A 14,838-nucleotide genomic window follows, 5' to 3' on the forward strand; every position below is an offset into this window, starting at 1 on the left:
ACTTTATAAAAAACATTGAGCCTGTAAGTGTGTGTGTGTGTGCATGCAGGAGCATAGCCACTATTGGGCAACCGGGTTCAAAGAACCTGGGCCACTGCCCCTCAGGGCCGCACCTTGTGGCCCCCATGTTTGACGTCCGACACAGAGTCTGGTTTAGATCCCAAACAGGGCCATGCAGCATCATTCAGGAGTTAAATGGCCAGCGCTGCATTTGCAGCACGACCAGGAGCAGCTTGCCTGCCTTAAAGGCTTCTGGCCATGCTGTGAACGCAGCACTGGCCCTGATATAGCTCCCGAATGGGGCTGCGTGGCCCCGTTTGGGAGTTCGATAGCCAGCCCTGCAAACACAGCGTTGGCCTGGATCTAACTCCCAAATGGGGCTGTGCAGCTCTGTTTGGGAGCCAGACCATGCCCCTGCGACTGAATCAGATGTGAAGGTGTGGCTAACCCCTGCATCTGATGTCAGGCATAAGGAGCAGTGTGAGTGGGGCCGCCATGACCTGGCTCTGCTACTGTGTGTGTCTACAGCTTTTCATGTGTAAGATGTACTTTGCACCTGTAAATCTGTTTTCAGTTAGCATAATGGAACCTAGAGAAGCATGGAAACATATTCTGGGGAAATGTTGATTTGAAACTTAGCAGCACTTCACAGTGAATGAACTGCCTATTCTGGCTCTCATAGCAGGCTGCATTTCAGTAGGGGGAAAATACTTCAATATAAGTATCCTCATAAGTCTTCCAATAAGTGCCTTCTCTAATGTGGATTCCTGCTGCAGTATTTCAGCCTTAATACAATAATTATTGAATCTTCTATACTGCATCACACTGATACAATTTTACTGCTTGTTAGTGTCCAGAAAGTGTAATTCTGTTGTACATTTAGTACATTAGTATTGTGATCTTCACTTAAGCTGTAAACAGTCACACGCTTATATATGCTAAAAACTCAAAGCATTTCCTTCCTTAACGCCCCTCCTAAAAGGGTTTTTCAAGGACTTTCTAATCGTTAGGGCTTTCCTACTCAGATCACTGCTATACCATTCTAGCTGCCCATTTCTACCCATTCATTGTATTTACTGCTTCTCCAGTCTGGAGTAGTAGCCTAGCACAGCAATATGTCTCCTGATATAAACCCTGAAAAGAGAACCTCGTCCATCTGATGCACAGGATAAATTACTTAGAATGGAGACATTTTGGCTTGTATCCAACCTTATAGTAGAGCAGTCCATTATTGCAAATTAGTCCAATAAAGTAGTGCCATGTTATATTAAATACTTTTTAAATTTGGGGCTAGTCTGTATTGCACTTCTGCTCTTCCTGAAGGTTATGATTGATATCCACTGTGCCAGGAGCTAATTACAAGCCATATTTGATGTATAGAACATGTTAATATTGTCAGTTTGCTGTGTTTAGCTTTGATACGGCCCTTCAGTCATTTCCTCTGTGTTACTAAAGGCACGGACACTTAATAAGTGGGATTCTTCTAGTATCACAGTTTGCACTGTTTCTAGCTACCTTGCTGTGCCAAGTTCTTGTGCAAATAAACTAATGATTTGGCAAGTGATTTATCTGAATCTCATTCTGGAGAAATTACTGATAGGTTTCTACTTGTCATGTTTGATCAATTAGATTTTAGAATTATTTCCTCTCTCTACAGGATGCTCTTTAAAGAAAGCCGAAGTGTTCATAATCATCTCACATCTGCTCCGTGAGTATAACATCGACACATGCTCTTGTTGTCTTCCATGATTTTCCCTAGTGGCTTCTTTCTTCCAATCTCAGTATGATTTGGGTTTATTACAATGTCTGTTGCTGCTGTCATATTGTGTTTTTCTGTTCGTATTGTTTTAGAATTCACTTTATTAATAGCTTAATCTTGATGTGATTCTTCTAGTGACTCATATTGAAACACCTTGACACAATGTTTCAGTATTCAAGGGGGAAACTATGAGCTGGAACTAAAGTTAATGAATATACAGTATTATTTCTAGATAGATTCACAAGTCATGAAAAATTTAGCTGTTAAAAGCTGTACTGATCTTTTTGTCTTTACCCATAAATACACACCTTATGACAAATAAATAGCAAGGTTTGGGGGCACATTATACCACAAACTAATTCTACTCCTTTTGGTTTCCCCTTTTCACACACTTACCAGACTGTCATCAGAAATGCAATTAACTACATATTTTTATGGTAGAAAGTAAGATGTAGAGGTAGAAATATAAGAAGTGGTGTGGAAATTCTCAGTGCAGGCCAGGGTGACCAACTGGTGTCCTGCAGGCCAGTCTCACCCCTGAGGCAATTTTACCTGGCCACTGGAAGTTCTATGAAAGTTGAATCAAGATACAGTATAAGATTTGCACCTACTTTTCCCCATAAGAAAAAAATTGATTTAAAGTTCTAACCAAGATATGCTCCATGTTTTTTTAAATGTTTACAAACAATAGAAAACACACAAAACATGAAAACTTGAACATCTTTACAGAGCTTAACTGCTCTGGAGGGGATCACACACTCTGGCCGCTTGATAACTGTTTGAACTTACAAAGCTGCCCTATATTGAGTCAGATCACTGGTCCATCTAGTTCAGTATTATCTATACTGACTGGCAGGGGCTCTCCTCGGTTTCCAACAGGAGTTTCTTTTTCAGCCCTTCCTGGAAATACTAGGGTTAAACCCTGGAACTTCCAAATGTAAAGCATGTGCTCTGTCATTGTACTATGGCCCCTCATGTTCTGTATTCAGGTTTGATTCTTGCCCATAAAGGATAGATAACATAACTGGGAAGTTGTCATATTTGAGGTCCAGTCTCCTCTGGCCCAGGCTCCTCTCTTCTCCCCCCTCCCTGCCCCCTGCTGGCCCAGGCTCCTCTCTTCCTCCTGCCCCCAGTGTCTCCTGCTCACCCGCTTGGCCACCATTATTTATCCTGCGCCGCTCCCAAAGTGGTCGTACTTCCTGTCGGGTGGCTTGCTTGAGGGTGAATGCCTGGTGTCTCGCTGCCTTCGATGCTGTTCCCTCCCAAGTTTCCCCACTTCTTCATTGTTTCTGTATTACTCGATGAAAAGTAGTTCTCTACTTTTATTAATGATTGTGGCTTTTATTAATGATTGTCTTTTTCTTTTGACTTTAATTTGATCTTATGTGTATTATGTTGTGGTAGAACTTAGATTTTGAGGGGTATGCAAATTGTTTTGAGTTTTTTATGGAAAGGTTTTAAGTAAATGTTTACTTACTGAATTCTACTAATCTCAAAAGAAGGACCAAGATTCAGAGTGAGATATGTTCATGATCCCACATGTGTGTCTGACACACACTCATTCTCTTGGCAAGAACTCTACAAAACCTGAACTTCAAAAAGAAGTATGGGAATTTCATTAAAATCCAAGTTTTAAAAAATTAAGTTAAAAGATCAGTGTTTGGGTTTAGGAGCATCTTCTAAGAAGGAAAAATGCTGGGCACATACATTTTGTGGGGTGATGCATTTGCTTGCAAAAATGCCTCTGGATTTGTTGAGTCCTCACTTTGCTTCCTCTTCAGACTTGTCTGCTCCACACTTAACTATATTGGCTTTTCTGTGTTCAATGTCCTTACAGTATGCCTCTTGTATTTTTGAACTAACAGTAGTTGTGTGCCTTTTCTTCTAGGGCAAAGAAAAAAGTGATTCTGGCACCTAAACCCAAAGTGAAGGTATGTAATGAATTGCAAAAAAATAAAGTACAAGTTGTTCTAGTAAGAATTAATCTGTCTATTTTCCTTTCACTAACCCTACAACTGGACTAAACTTTGGTCCAGTTGGTTAGGCAGTTCACAAGTTAGCCCACTTGCACCTTGAATGTGCATGTGTCCACCGTCTTGAATCTGGGGTGATGATGACATTACAAACTACACCCTTGAGCAGTCCCTATGTATCCCTATACCTGTAGCAAATTTGGTTCAAATCATTTGGATGGTTCACAAGTTAACCCATTTGCACCTCAAATGTTTAAGCGTCTGCCATCTTGAATTGGGGTGGATGACATCATCACCATCTGCACCATCGAGGTGTCCCTTCAACCGTAGCAAATTTGGTTCATATTGGTCCAGGCATTGCGAAGTTGATAGGGACACACCTGGAATGCTGGGTGATCTCAAGAGCCCTGAGCGAACTCTCCCTTGTCCTTTTCAGGCAGCATTTGCTGCCTGACAGCCTTTATTTCCCTTTCTCTTCCTCCAGCGAGGGAGAAAAAGGGAAATGCTGTCAGGCAGCAAACACTGCCTGAAATGAGATGGGGAAAGCGTGCTCGGGCTATCTCAAGCCCCAGCCACATCCCCTTTGCTTTCCCCATCTCATTTCAGGCAGTGTTTGCTGCCTGACAGCATGTATTTCCCTTTCTCTCCCTCACTGGATAGGGGAGAGTTCACTCAGGGCTTTTCCAGACCCTGAGTCATTGCCCTCCTGTGGGCTTTGGCAGCCCTTTTCATTGGCGGCCCAGGTTCTTTGAACCCGTGCGCACAATGGTGGCTCCACATCTGGGCACTTGAATATTTGTCAGAGGCTTCCTTTGACATATTTTTAAATTCATAAAAACTGCATAGTTTGGCATACTGCTGACATTGCAGGCAAAAGATTGAGGCAAATTAGGGAAAATCTATAGCCTTTATTCAAACAGTACTTTTTTTTAAGTGACAGTGTATATCTGAGTTTTTACAGTGTGTTGTGCTTTTCATCAACTGAAGTTTGTCCAGTAAAGAATGCTGGTTTGCCTTCTTAATGATGAAAACCAGTCCTAGAACAAAGCTTTGTGATGCATGGTTATTGTACATGTTTCCATGAACAATTCAAAAATGAGCTTTGTATAGTCTTTTCTTTGTGCTAATTCTGATAGCTGGTAAATTGGATTTGTTTTCTTAGGTCTAGATTTGTGTGGTGGTGACAGATCTGTCTCTTTAAAAGTGGGCCTTCCCCATGACATCTGAAGTGGGAGATGTAATTTAAAGCACCAAAGAGATGTGTGGGTGACACGTGCTGAACTCTTCTCATTCGCAGGCCTAACTGGGCTCACTTCTGGTTCTGATCCTGGGTGGGGAGCAAAAAACATCTCAGAGGGGTGTACTGTGGGTATAAGAAAGGCAGGTGTAGCTGTCATTCACTCCTTGCTTGCACATAAATCTTTTCAACATCTCCCCCTCTAGAGACCTGGTTGGGCAGATGCATTCTTAAATGTGGATCTTTTGTTATCATGTGTAGCTTGCAGCTTGAATCTCAAGTTTTATACCCTGTTTTTCCTTCTTAATAGAAACTCAAGGTAGCTAACATCAATTGTAAAATTACCATTGAAAACTCATAGCAATATTTGCCAGTAACATTTTAAAATAAATTCAGTTAACTCATATTGGATCAAGAATAAGTCCTGTCGGATAAAAGAAAAATCTTAATGTTTTCTGAAAGGACATAGGAACATGGGAGCAAGTTCTATAACCATCTAGTTACAACAGAAAAATCCTTGTTCTATGCTCTGTCTTGTGCAAATGATAGTTGGAGCAGGGCATCTCTAGCAGCGCTTGGATGTAGAAGCAGATGCACATTTCCCATAAATTAGCATTTTGCTGTTTAAAATGCAGGTTTGTATTTTTAGCAAATCCAGTTTTTCTTGTAAATGTCTAAATTCTGTAGTTTTAAAAACTTGATTGGTAAGCAAGCATGTATTTTCAACCTCTAATCAAATACCAAAACTGTCTCAAAGGAAAACTACACTTGTTGATATATGCGTGATCATAAACATGCAAAATACAAGCATTGCTTGAAAGTTGTCTCCCTACTTTGAAAAATGTGTGTTAACTTCTCAATTTTTTCTACACAAGGACTCTAGTCCAAAGAAGGAGCAGAGAACCTGCACTGCTTTTACTTCTGCTTGTGTTCCTGCTTCAAGTACCAGCACACCTGTCAGTGCCCTAGCCAGTTCTAGCTGTAACCCAGCACCAGAGACAATCTGTCTGGATGACTCACTGGATGAAGATCTCTCCTTCAACCCACCTTCACTGGATTCTATTTCTGATGCTCTAGCTGTTATTAACAATGGAGCCAAAAGTTCTCCTGTTGGGCCCTCTGTAGAGACACCAACTTCGAGACCTCGGCCTGGGCTGAGAGAAGAGAAGTTAGCAAGTATAATGAGCAAGTTACCTCTCTCATCCTCGAAAAAGGTAGAGACTGTTCAGACACCACATTCATCAAGTCTTATAGCTGGGCACACAGGACCAGTACCAAAGAAATCCCAGGATTTGCTTCAGACTGGCATCTCTTCAGGCCTTATTGCTGGATCTTCAATTCAAAACCCCAAGGTTTCCTTGGAGCCCTTGCCAGCCAAGCTTCTGCAACAAGGATTACAGAGGTCAAGCCAAATTCAAGCTGCTTCCTCTTCACAGACCCATATATCTTCTTCCTGCAAGGTCCAAGTCACAGCTTCCTCTGCTTCACAGAGGCCAAAGGATACGGCTGTCCTTGTAACCTCTTCAGAAGTTCAAGGTTGCGGCTCCTCAACATTACAAGTGACAAAGGTTCACCAGCAATCAGCTGCCCAACAAAAATATGTGTCTCCTCTACAAGCAACTATTAGTAAATCTCAGACCAACCCTGTGGTGAAACTAAGTAGCAATCCTAAACTCTCCTGTTCTTCCCCAGTTACCAAGAGTTCAGATAAATCAATAGTATACCGCCTTCCTTTACCTAACACCACCTCTGGGAGTAGTTCCCAAATGGCTCACCCACTTGTGTCTCGGACGACATCCAGCACCTCTACCTCTAGTAACTATTTAGCCAAGGCCATGGTATCACAAATTTCTGCCCAGGGTTTCAAGCCTCCTTTCTCCATGGCTCCCTCCCCCAAACCTGCTGCCTCTCCCAAGCCCACGGCATCCAAGCCTTCTGTAACACCCAAGCCTATTGCATCACCTAAACTGTCTTCTAAGTCCACCTCAACATCCAAGCCCATATCCTCTCCCAGTTCTTCCAGTTCAAGTGCACTAGTATCCCAGAGTAGTCACTCCAGCAGCAACAATTCCCTTCATAAACAGCCCAGTGGAGTAAATGTCAGCAGGCAGTCTCCTGCAATTAACTTACTGCCCTCTAATCGCACCTCAGGCCTTCAACCAGCAAAGAATCCTCAGGCTCCTTCAAAGTTGTCCAGCTCTACTGCCTCCGGAACTGTTGGCAAAAATAACTTGAGTGGAGTTGGAATGAATGTACCTGTCAACAGGGGCAGCAACCTTAATGCAAGTGGAGCTAATAGGACTAATCTCTCTGGGGCAACAGGAAATGGAACACAGGGTGCTACTAAATTGTCAACTCCACATAGACCATCTTCTGCCTCAGGGTCTACAGTTATACCAGCCAGTGTGCAGGTACGTGTTGAATGCAAAAATTAATTAGTCTTAATAAGACTAATTGGATATGTATCATCCTCAAACATAATTATGCTAGACATATGCCAAGACTCTCACTGATCGGGGGTATAAAGCGCTTTCGTTCAGAAGAGATACAACTTGCATTCTAAGTGAAGAAGGAATTTGCAGGTTATCCAACACAGAAAATGACATTGCTTTGAGTTCTCTTCTTCCTCCATAATGTGTAGGATCACTGACCCATGTTGAAATACAGTCATAAGCATTTTATCGTCTCTCCATTGGCAGCCAGTGATGTGGAAACGGGGAAATGTACAGCATGGGTAAGTGAGAAGTTATGGGAGGAAGAGAACTCAACATGGTTGTATTGTCTTCTGTGGCATTCTAGCACTGTGTGCAATATAAAATTCTGTCGTAAGCTGTTTGAAACTGACAGACTGGTGGGGAGTACATGGAGGAGGTGTCAGCAGGGAAAATTGCTTCGACTAAATCTTGCTTGCAAGTGTTGCTCTGGATGCTGCCCATGGTAATTAAGCTTTTGATAGACTTAGCTTATAAATAGTTCAAATTGGCTATAAAGTGAGGTAATGTTAGATCATCAAAAGCACAAGTTGCAGACAATTATTTATGCAGCATGTGCACCATTAGATATTTATTAGGGATGGCCCCTGACCTTCCTTTTCCTCTCTTCATCCACTCATCTTTATTTTTATTTATTTATTTTTACATTTTATATCCCGCTCTTCCTCCACGGAGCCCAGAGCAGTGTACTACATACTTAGGTTTCTCCTCACAACAACCCTGTGAAGTAGGTTAGGCTGAGAGTGAAGTGACTGGCCCAGAGTCACCCAGCTAGTATTATGGCTGAATGGAGATTTGAACTCAGGTCTCCCCAGTCCTAGTCCAGCACTTTAACCACTACAGTGTTCAGATCATCAATTTATTGATGATAAAGTGTTTGAAATTGGAGGGAAATAGCAAAAACGGTTATGCTTGAAATAATTCAGAATAATGAACCATGCATTCATTGATCATATTCATTTGAAAATGTGTGATTTGACACCTTTTAAATGTATAGTCTAGCAAGTGCATTTCTGATACTGAAAGAGGTATGTTTTTGTTAACAGTATACTGAACTGCTAGGTTGTGTTAGTCTTAATTGCTAGTTTGATAAGCAGTCTTGCATTGCGATCAAATAAGGGTAGTATTGGACTCCTTATGGACATATAAATAGAGATAAATATATTGACCAGCATCTAGACTGACTCTGGTGATGTGCCAGAATTTTCAGTTGTGTATTGGGAATGAAATTGTCAGACCTCTCCTTCACTCTGCTGTTTGGAGGACCCTAAGGGGAGATAGTTCAAGAGGCATAGGTGGCTGCAGGGTGAAAGGGAGATAACTTAAAATTGTCCTCCTCCCCAGTAGTATGTGGGTATGGAGGTTAGGCTGGATATCAGTATTAATTGTGACAATATTTTTAATTAAGTTTTTAGCTCTTGGTTGATTGAGAAATGTACTGCATCAAACTGGTTTGGGGGTGAAATGTACTCCAAAAAAGTAATAAAAATGCATCTCAGGGATTTAAGCATGACACTACTTGCAAATTTCAAAGAAGTAATCAGGGTCAATAATATCTATAGTGTAAAGTGCGTGGTGCAGGAATGGTGTGTGGAATCTAAACTGACCTCACTGTTTTTAAAATGTTAAAAATGTGTCATTAACATAATTATAACAGTTAAGTAAGGTAGTTGTCATGAGTTGTGAATTACCTCTAACAAAGCAAAAAATTTTTACAGAACTTACAACCATAGCTCATACTACAGTTTCTTCCATGGAATATAGTTTGGCCATTTTTCTTTTGCTAATTAGGAGCAACAAGAACATAGCTAGCTTTCTTGGTGGCTGTTCAGAAGCTACAGGAAATAGCCAATTGCAGCCACATTATAACCAGCCTTTATAATGTAGCTCCACAAAAAGTGTATGGAAACTAAAGTGTTAGATGAATATTTTCCAATTCGTTCGCATATCTGCATTTGTATTGCTCTAGAATGGCTGGTTATAAAGATGCCAGAGAGCAACTCGCAATGGCATATTTTGAAAATATATGTCTGGATAAGAGGAAAGGGGTCATTGAAAGGTCTTTGAGAGGTGCCATTAAGTCTGTTCACCTGCTGAGGTTTAAGATTGCAGATTGCTTGTAAACACTTGAAAATGCGTTTAGGATCACAGTGATCTTCAAAAGCAGTATTGCTTAACATGAACTATGCAAATATGTATGGGGAGGAAAACAGTTATTCTGGGTCACAAAGGTTCTAACCATGAGTGGCTGGTCTTTAAGAGCAGGAAGGGCACTGCATCCCCTTCACCAAACAGACACAAACAATCTGTTCTACTTCCCTCTCGCTGTTGGAAATCCTACTAGATTTGATTTGACTGCTGTCCAAGAGGGGACTTCTTCTGCCTCTGTGTGTTGTGTGCAAAGACAAGTTAAGAAATCTGCGTAGCAAGAACCTGAAAACAGCCCTGCTGGATCAGGCCCAGGGCCCAACTAGTCCAGCATCCTGTTTCACACAGTGACCCACGAGATGCCGCTGGAAACCTACAGGCAGGAGTTGAGGGCATGCCCTTAACTCCTGCTGTTATGAGAGAGGGAGAAAAATTTTTCACTATCCACTTTCTCCCTACGATACATGATTTTATAGACCTCTATCATGTCTCCGCGCAGTCGTCTTTTTTCCTAAACTAAATAGCCCCAGGTGTTGTAGCCTTGCCTCATAAGGAAGGTGTTCTAGGCCCCTGATCATCTTGGTTGCCCTCTTCTGCACCTTTTCCAGTTCTACAATGTCCTTTTTTAGATGTGGTGATCAGAATTGTATGCAGTACTCCAGGTGTGGACACATCATAGTTTTGTATAAGGGCATTATAATATTGGCAGTTTTATTTTCAATCCCCTTTCTAATGATCCTTGACATGGAATTGGCCTTTTTCACAGCTGCCACACATTGAGTCGACACTTTCAACAAGCTATCCACCATGACCCCAAGATCCCTCAACTGGTCAGTCACCGACAGCTCAGATCCCATCAGCGTATACTTGAAGTTGGGGGTTTTCGTCCCATTGTGCATCACTTTACTCTTGCCAAAATTGAACCGCATTTGTCACTTTGTCACCCACTCACCCAGTTTGGAGAGATCCTTTTAGAGCAGGCATCCCCAAACTGCGGCCCTCCAGATGTTGCTGAACTACAACTTCCAGCATACCCAGCCACAAAAAATTGTGTTTAGGGATGCTGGGAGTTGTGGTTCAGCAACATCTGGAGGGCCGCAGTTTGGGGATGCCTGTTTTAGAGCTCCTCACAATCTGTTTTGGAATTCACTACCCAAAAGCATTTGGTGTCGTCTGCAGATTTGGTCACCTTGCTGCTTACCCCTACTTCTAGATCATTTACGAATACATTAAAAAGTACCGGTCCCAGTATAGATCCCTGGGGTACCCTACTTCTTACTTCCCTCCATTGTGAAAACTCTGCATTTATACCTACCCTCTGTTTCCTGTCCTTCAACCAGTTAGCAATCCACACATGTACCTGTCCCCTTATCCCATGACTGCTAGGTTTTCTCAGGACTCTGATGAGGAACTTTGTCAGAAGCTTTTTGGAAGTCCAGGTATACTATGTCAACTGGATCACCTTGATCCACACCTTGTTGACACTCTCAAAGAACTCCAGAAAGTTTGTGAGGCAAGATTTACCTTTGCAGAAGCCATGCTGGTGGCAGATCTGGCGCTCACAACTGCAGTAAATGCCAGGCCAAATCCCGTCCTATGCAATTAGCGTATTCACTCCCCAGAAGAACCCAGAATGTGTTGTTTTTCCGCAGGTTTTTTAAAACTCCTGTGGGCAGCAGCGTTGCCACTCTCACCTTGCGAAGGCTGAGTTTACGCATGCGCTCCATTTGGCCGGGAAAAGAAGGGAGCAGAAGAAGGCAGGTGTGTTGCTGCTAGTGGTGGCAGCAGCTGAAGTCGCGGTGGGATACAGCTCCTTACTACACCTCATCCAAGCTGCCTGGGCAGTGTGCAGAGCCCACTTGGAGACTGACCAAGCTGGCAGTGAGGAGGTGGTCGATCATGCAGCCCTCTCCTCTGCTCCGTCTCCTTTCTCACCTCTTCTGCCTCCTTTCCTTTCCTCTGGACTCCGCTTCTGCGGCCTCTCCTCCCCTCCTCTGCCCTCACAGCTACCCGTGTAGCCAACAAGAGGGCCATCTCCAGGCAGGCTCTACACACTGTCCGGCAGCTCATTTGGGGTACAGTTGGGCACCATGGTGCACCCCAGAGTCACTTCAGTGGCTGCCCACCTCTGAGAGAAGGGGTTGCTTTTTAAAAGTGAAAACGCGCTGCTCCATCCAGGACAGGGAGAAATGTGGTGGTAGAAAGATGGGGTGGCAGGAGGGATGGGAGGCTGCCTGGCTGGCTATGTTCAGCGAGCTCCAGGATGGTGGAGTTGGAGGGGCGGATGGGGGGAGAAGCTCTAGCAAAAAACTTTCTTGGCTCTTCCCTCCCACTTTCCCCCTTCTGTCAGCTGAGCAGTGGGTGTTTTTTTCCTTTAACTCTCTCCCTCATCCCCACCCTAAAATAGACAAGTAGCCACTGGGTTTGGTATTGCTGTCGTTTCCCAAATAGGTGAGCTTGTCTTTCATAGCCCCATTTTCCCTCTGTGGGGCATTTCCTCTGTCCTCTTGACAGAGGCGGACTTTGCAGAGTCTGGCTGAGACTGTTGGTACAGAATAGTTATCTAAGAGCATGTTTTATACAGAATACTGGTTTGTAAATCCAAGGCTTTATTTTGTACAGTTTGCACACTTCTCTGCCTGTCTCTTAGAAGCAACTATTACACAAAACCTGATGCAGTTATTTTCCCCCCAATAATATTTATTGGAAGTTAAAATATAATTGATATATTTGTGTGAGTCTTGATAGATACGATTCCGTTTTTTAACTATGAAAGCTCTCGTGCCACAAAGTGCTTTTTCTGTTTTGTCAGTTTAAGAGATGGCCTTCCCACGCTCAGTGGCTGTCCTGACCCTGTTTCCAGTACGTGTTGGGTAAAAACTATTGTGTTGCTGTCTGTAACAGAAATGGGTTTTTGGGTTTTTTTTGAGGATCTACAGAAGTTTTATCTTCTGTAAAAGGCAGATAAACTGCCTTCAGAGAGCTTCTGAAGATTTTAAGTGTAATTATGAAGGGAACAAAGACTTCAGGAAATCTGAATCTGTCTTCAGCTGGAGGAAAGGAGGTCTCTGAGCACAGGGAGATTGTATGCCATGGTGAGCCTGACATCAGATTGGGGTGGCAATGTGGGTGAGGTGGACAGAAGAGTTAAGCTGAAGGTTGACATATTCTAGAGAAGATGTGAATGATGGAATGGAAAGAGTGCCTCTCTGAGCATGGGCAGTGTGTATTCAATTCTATCCTACTCTCTGCCCCCCAGCCCCAGTGACCACCACCTGGCACTGTTTCTAAGAGGGATGGGGGGTGGGGGACTTTAAGAAAAGTAAAAGATTTGTCTTATGGAAGTAGACACAATACTGTGTTTCATCTTCTTTGCTTTCTCACAATAAACTGAAAGAAGAGGATTCAGTCTTCAGAATCTATAGACAGAGTAACTAAAAAATTAAACTGCATTTCCAGGATCATTTTGACCCCATAGTACCTTATGTGCACAGATTTTTCAGGTGTTTTTTTCAGGCAATTAGAATTGACCCAAAAGGCTGTAAAGAATATTTTTCATTAGATCTGAGAATAGAAGGCCCTGAAATACCACATGGAAATTCAAACCTTGTCATAATACAGGAATACATGGTGCATGGTGTTGCAGAAGATTTGCATAAAAGTTATATGCATTATTTTCATTACTTTGGAGTATATTTGACTCCAACTATCAACAAACGGTTAACCCCCCCCACACACACACACACCCCACACACCCCGTGATTCCACACTAGTTCTGTTTATTACTGCAGTGAGCTATAAATTGGAACCACCACATTCGAGGTCATTCTTCACAACCTTGGAACATTCTTTATGCTGTCATAGCACACCCCCTCTCCCACCCCTTGATAAACTGAAAAACCGTCCTTTTACCAATTCTTCTAAGAGAAGAATTGAAAGAGGTTAGGTTTTCGTTGCATAGTGGACAGTGATAATAAACTGAACATCTAATACCAATACAACTTTCTTTTTTAACTGGACAGGTATTTGACAATCTCTGCAATCCAGAGAAATTTAGATGTGCTTTAAATCAAATTTGAAATTGTTGAGAAGTGAAGTAGACATGCCTAATGTATTCTGGATTGTAGTTATATGATACGTTCTGTATTAGCATTTTGCCTTAGTAAGTTGAGTCTTCTCTGTGTACTTTGGTTGCTTTTAAGAAATGCCTAAAGAAGTTTCAGAAACAAACTGGCCAGTATAACTTGAATACTATACCCAGCCTATACACGTTTTGAGTTATTGGAGGTGCAAAACTACGGGGAGATCTGGCCAACTGGAATAGATTGAACAACTATTGGTAACTTTAAACATGAATTCATAAATGATTGCATTTGATTCTCAGCTGCTCTTTCTGTGGACAAGATGACATGAACATATTTGGATAATGATGATGGGTACACATCCATTGCAGTTACTTTGTAGATCTGCTGCTTCTTATACTTGGATTATTTAGTCATGGTTGCTTTGTTCCATACAATGATGTTATGTATTCTTTTAGAACCCTTAAGTTGGATCTTAAGTACTATGAACAGAATGTGCTTCTATTCACACAATGGAAAGGAACTATTTTCACTCACTTTTTTCTACCACCCATCCTTCTGCGACTCCTATGCTGCATACCATCCTGTTCTGGAGGGCTCTCCAACCTTCAGGAACAGATTTTCAGGGGGCTGCAGAGAAGAGGTGGGATTGACAAATTTATGCTTCCCCCTCCCCCACATCAAATGGAAGTGCTTAAAATCATAACATTGGAAGAGGAGAACTGGTCTTGTGGTAGCAAACTTGGTATGTCCTCGTAGCTAAGCAGAGTCTACCCTGGTTGCATATGAATGGGAGACTTGATGTATGAACACTGTAAGATATTCCCCTTAGCAATAGCAATAGCACTTACATTTATATACCGCTCTATAGCTGGAGCTCTCTAAGCGGTTTACAATGATTTAGCATATTGCCCCCAACATTCTGGGTACTCATTTTACCGACCTCGGAAGGATGGAAGGCTGAGTCAACCTTGAGCCCCTGGTCAGGATCGAACTTGTAACCTTCTGGTTACAGGGCGGCAGTTTTACCACTGCGCCACCAGGGGCTCCTTAGGGGATGGAGCTGCTCTGGGAAGAGCAGAAGATTCCAAGTTACCTCCCTGGCATTTCTAAGATAGGGCTGAGAGAGATTCCTGCCTGCAACCTT

At 42.5% G+C, this 14,838-nt stretch overlaps 1 protein-coding gene across 3 annotated transcripts in view; it reads left to right on the forward strand.

The window, feature by feature from the left end:
• The window catches only part of UBN2 (ubinuclein 2), an 83,562-nt gene that overhangs the window by 52,572 nt on the left and 16,152 nt on the right, over window positions 1-14,838 (forward strand). For all 3 annotated transcript variants that reach the window (XM_053256169.1, XM_053256167.1, XM_053256168.1), the window contains 3 exons: window positions 1,658-1,708; window positions 3,648-3,690; window positions 5,845-7,380. In XM_053256169.1, the coding sequence (XP_053112144.1) occupies window positions 1,658-1,708; window positions 3,648-3,690; window positions 5,845-7,380 (1,630 nt within the window). The remainder of the gene's footprint in view (window positions 1-1,657; window positions 1,709-3,647; window positions 3,691-5,844; window positions 7,381-14,838) is intronic.

This window comes from Hemicordylus capensis, chromosome 5 (assembly GCF_027244095.1).
Source record: "Hemicordylus capensis ecotype Gifberg chromosome 5, rHemCap1.1.pri, whole genome shotgun sequence".
NCBI classification, from domain to species: Eukaryota; Metazoa; Chordata; class Lepidosauria; order Squamata; family Cordylidae; genus Hemicordylus; species Hemicordylus capensis.